This window comes from Clupea harengus, chromosome 14 (genome assembly GCF_900700415.2).
Source record: "Clupea harengus chromosome 14, Ch_v2.0.2, whole genome shotgun sequence".
NCBI lineage: Eukaryota > Metazoa > Chordata > Actinopteri > Clupeiformes > Clupeidae > Clupea > Clupea harengus.
In genome coordinates this window covers 1,609,041-1,614,040 of record NC_045165.1, presented here as the reverse complement: position 1 = coordinate 1,614,040, position 5,000 = coordinate 1,609,041, and the positions used below count along the sequence as shown (strand labels likewise).

Below are 5,000 nucleotides of genomic sequence, written 5' to 3'. Positions count from 1 at the left end.
CGTCCTCCGTTGTCTCCTAGTCCTCCGTTGTCCCCACGTCCTCCGTTGTCCCCGCGTCCTCCGTTGTCTCCTCGTCCTCCGTTGTCTCCTCGTCCAGGTACGTTGTCTCCTCGTCCTCCGTTGTCTCCTCGTCCAGGTACGTTGTCTCCTCGTCCAGGTACGTTGCTTGAGCCGGGTCTACAGGATGCTGTGCAGTCCCTCAGCCTCTTGTCCATGTGGTTGGTTGCGTTCTCAAGTCGAGACAGACGCTTGTTGTAGTTCTGCATGTCGTCCTTGATGCCCGTCACGTCCAGCTCCACCCGTGAGATCAGGAAGCCTTGGTCGCTGAAGTGGTTGAGGAAGTCGTGGCGAATGTCACTCAGCTCTCGTCTGAAGAAGTCCCTTAGGTCATTTTCTATGTTAGCACAATTGTCCTCCGTCTTCTGCAGCGAATTGTTCAGCCTTCTCTCAAGGTCTCGAATGGGACCTGTGAGTGAACTGTCTGCCCCACCGGCGCCTGTCCCCGCCCCACCTGTCCCTGTACCTGTCCCACCTGTCCCTGTCCCTCCCCAACGCCCCCCACCTGAAGTTCCCCCGCTACCACCAGTGCCTTTCAGCTCCTTGTCCAGTCGATCCTGAATAGCATCTACTGTGCCGGAGGTCGAGATTATTTTCCTGTCTATGTCACCAACCCTTCCACGGAGATCCGTCACAGTGTCACAGCACCCTTGGGTGCGGGTCAGTTCTCGCCGCAGGCCGTCCAGGCTCTGCCGGTGGCGCTGGTCCATGGCGTTCATCTGTTTCTCCAGGGCGCGGATCCTCTCCCGGTCCTGCTGCTGCTGCCGCTTCAGGTCCTCCACGCCCGACTGGCAGGACGAGCACGACAGCGACACCCTCCGCTCCAGCTCCCGGAGGATCTCCTCCTTCAGCGAGTTCTGCCTGCCTCCGCCACCGCTCCCGCTGCTGCCACCGCTGCTGCCACCGCCGCCGCCACCACCACCGCTACTGCCGCCAACGCCCCCACTGCCACCAATCACATCCAGGTCGTTCCCGCTGCCCTTGCCGTTGACGAGGTGGTTGTTTATGCTGACCAGCGTCCGGTCGTGGGCCTTGGTCATGTTGTCCAGCTGGTCCAGCTTGGTCTGGATGCTGTGGATGGTGTCTTTCATCTCCGGCTGAGCGGCGTCGGCGGGGGTCTTGCCCCCGTTCATGCCCCGCAGCGTCGACTGGAGACTGTGGAGGTCTTTGGATAAGCTCTGAATTTTCTCCTCTAGCTGCCGGAACTTGTCGCTGTCGCCTCTTCCTGTGGGGAAAGAATACAGCATGCTCATGCCTTAGTGTTTATATATCACCTACATGTATACAGCATGCTCATGCCTTAGTGTTTATATATCACCTACATGTATACAGCATGCTCATGCCTAAGTGTTTATATATCACCTATACAGCATGCTCATGCCTTAGTGTTTATATATCACCTATACAGGATATCTGCAGCTTTATAATATTCTTATCTGATATCTGCAGCTGTATAATATTCGGATAGGCGCATCTGAAGAGTCGTTTTAATCCACAAAGTCCTTGAAAATTCTTTAAACCTTCATTTTATTATGTACATAAGTCTGCTTGCTAACACATTTGTTATACTGTATGCGCTATAATATGTTTAACTGTATGTGCTCTGGAAAGTCACATATAACAAAAGGACATCCTGAAAAAGTGTGTGTATATATCACACTGTCATATCACACTCATTGTTTTCAGTGTGTGACTAGAAATCCATTGCTATGCACACACATGGTGTATGGACAACACTCTCGCAGTGAATGATCTTATCCTGTGGCACATAATCTCATCTAGTAAACATGTAATCTGAATTTTATATTGTAATTTGTTTATTAATACGGAAAAAAATAACCACCTCCACTACCCGTGCCTGGCCCAGTACCAGAGCCGGGCCTGACCGGTTTGGGCCACGGTCTCGCAGTTCCAATTTGAGTGACGGAACTCCCGGATGGTCCATCATTACAATCGTCACCACTGTAACCATGGCAACACTTCCACTCCAGTTCAGTGGCCATTTTGTAAGCCACCTTATACCGGGGCCGCATGTATGTCCGGTACCTGCAGGATATGAAAACACAGACCCAGTATAAGCCTTCAAGACGCTGTTGATACTTAACAATAGCTTCCCAGATTCCACCATATTAGACCGACATGATGATTCCAACATGATGATTCCACCAGATTAGACCAACATGATGATTCCACCAGATTAGACCAACATGATGATTCCACCAGATTAGACCAACATGATGATTCCAACATGATGATTCCACCAGATTAGACCAACATGATGATTCCACCAGATTAGACCAACATGATGATTCCAACATGATGATTCCACCAGATTAGACCAACATGATGATTCCACCAGATTAGACCAACACGATGATTCCACCAGATTAGACCAACATGATGTCCATAAAGGACACTTTGTGATGATCTACTAGAACATGTGTTAGAACCTTTTAACTCAGCTTGGTGTATTATTATTTTGTGTATCTACAAATGTAAAGAATGGGTCAGATTAAAGAATAGATCAAGTGAAACTACCAAACCTTAAAGGAACTGCATTGAGTCCTTTAACTAGCGCTCCATTGGGGGGGTGGGGACCTCACGGCCTCGCAGGCCATTTTAGGGGGGTTTCCACTGCAGGAACCGCCCCTGTAGGACCTCTTTCAGGACCAGTTTCAGGGGCAAAATAAGTATCTACTCTGGGGGAGGTGTGTGTGTGTGTGTTTGTGTGTGTGTGTGTGTGTGTGTGTGTGTGTGTGTCCGGGATAGGTACTTCTGTGCAGCCCTGAAACTGCTGGGAGGGGCTTGCAGTGATGGTTGATGCTTATTGGTTAAACGTGACGTGAGTGACAGACAACAATAAGCACTATTATAGTTTATATGGTTAGCTTGTTGAGGTTACAGTCACTGAATGTATACTACAAGCAAAATGTCAGCTGCAATATGGGCTTTAATTAATCATAGGTGCTGGCATATTAATTAATCAAGTAATTACAGCCATTTAATTGAGTGTTAGCGACTTTAAAAAACGTTAACTAGAAAAAACGCAAAAAAAACGTTATCTAGAAAATGACTGGTCTAATGTTGGTGCTGCAGCTGGAGATATGCGTCAGTACTTTGTTGTGCTTGGAATTGACATTACGATCGAAGAGCAAAATATTTTTTACTTCACTCTGAGTTTGAGAAGGTGGCTTCCATAAATCTGTGTCTCATTCTGTGATTTTCCATCTCTTACATTCAATTAAAGACTGTTTTGCACCACGTCACTGGCCCTCTGTGTAAACAGTCTGTCGCAACGGAGTACCGAGGCCAAAGCCAGATCCCAGTTTCTAGAGCGATGTTAAACTACTGACAGACACATTTCATAGCTCCGCATGTAGTCACAATCTAAATTTAGCCTGGACAGAATTGGAATGTTTTTTTTTTTTTATATATATTCTCTTTCAACTGTGAGAGAAACAAATCTCACAAATTAATTCTCTGCCCGTGAACAGACATATTTTCTCTCTTTATGTTTATGTATGTGTCTCCACGTCGCAAACATCTGCTGAACAGCTGTTTGAAAGTGTGGCCCTTGCAGTTTAAAGGGGCCTAGGCTGCATTCTGCAGAACAGTGATCACGTTCTGAATTACCTGCCGTGTGTATTCATAAAACGGCTTCCTTACGTGTGTAGTAATAATGCATTTTAAGAGTGTGTGTGTGTATGTGTGTGTGTGTGTGTGTGTGTGTGTGTGTGTGTGTGTGTGTGTGTGTGTGTGTGTAAGTAAGTGTGTAGTAATAATGCATATTATATTATAAGAGTTTATGTGTGTGTGTGTGTGTGTGTGTGTGTGTGTGTGTGTGTGTGTGTGGGTGTGTGGGTGTGTGTGTGTGTGTAAGTTAGTGTGTTAATGCATATTAAGAGTGTGTGTGTGTGTGTGTGTGTGTGTGTGTGTGTGTGTGTGGGTGTGTGTGTGTGTGTAAGTTAGTGTGTGTAGTAATAATGCATATTAAGAGTGTGTGTGTGTGTGTGTGTGTGTGTGTGTGTTTTGTGTATGTTAAGTGTGTTGTATTAAAGCATAGTAAGATTCACGGGGGGGTGGCATGGGGGGGTTGAGCAGCCCTGCTCAGTGAAGCCGCATGAAAGCATTTAACTTTGCGGCGTGTCAGCATTTCAAAATGAAACGTAGTACAGGGTGCATTCCTTTTCTCTTGTGCAATGAAAGAACATTTCGGGGGGGGGTATTGAAGCAGTTCAGCTCTTTATTAAATTATTTCACTACATCCCCCCCTTAAGAAAAACACAATTATTTATCTTGTGCATGAATAGGACCCATATAATTCCTGCATATTGCACTGACTGGATTCCCTATGCATATTTTTAGGGTTGTAGGCCGTTCAAACTTTCCCCGAATTTCCCAGGAATATTGGTTACATTCTGTAAGCCGCTGGATGTTTGTCTCCATGTTTCTGCTCATTCCACGAGCGGCGCGCGGGAAGAATGGAGCGCAGAGACGGGTCCGCGCTCTCTATCCTCGCCGGCTCCAGAGTGGAAAAATAAGTGGCGGTATTTTAAGAGGGCTCAGCCTTAATTCCTGTGGTGACCTGGCTGCAGAGCCTGGAGTGGCGTGCCACCTCATTCCTCACATAGCCCCGTGTGTGTGTGTGTGTGTGGTGTGTGTGTGTCAGAGTATGTTTGTGTGTGTGTATGTGAGTGTGAGTGGAAGTGTGTCCACAATGGGAAAGTTAGATTAGTTTTTCCAGCTGGGGTTGTGTGTGTGTGTGTGTGTGTGTGTGTGTGTGTGTGTGTGTGTGTGTGTGGTGTATGTGTGTGGTGTGTATGTATGGTATGTGTGTGGTGTGTGGTGTGTGTGTGTGTGATGTGTGTAATGTTAAGGCGTAGTATAAGTGATTACTCACATGACCACGCGTGAGCACTGCACCTGACCCCAAGTGCAGGGCT

General features: G+C 47.2%; 1 protein-coding gene across 1 annotated transcript in view; it reads right to left on the bottom strand.

Moving 5' to 3' along the window:
- The window catches only part of emilin1b (elastin microfibril interfacer 1b), a 41,336-nt gene that overhangs the window by 5,023 nt on the left and 31,313 nt on the right, over nt 1-5,000 (bottom strand). Inside the window, exons 2-4 of the mRNA XM_031580519.2 lie at nt 4,958-5,000; nt 1,901-2,103; nt 1-1,282 (exon numbers count right to left, since the gene is read on the bottom strand). The exon at nt 1-1,282 is cut by the window's left edge and continues 1,172 nt beyond it; the exon at nt 4,958-5,000 is cut by the window's right edge and continues 83 nt beyond it. Of these exons, the coding sequence (XP_031436379.1) occupies nt 1-1,282; nt 1,901-2,103; nt 4,958-5,000 (1,528 nt within the window). The remainder of the gene's footprint in view (nt 1,283-1,900; nt 2,104-4,957) is intronic.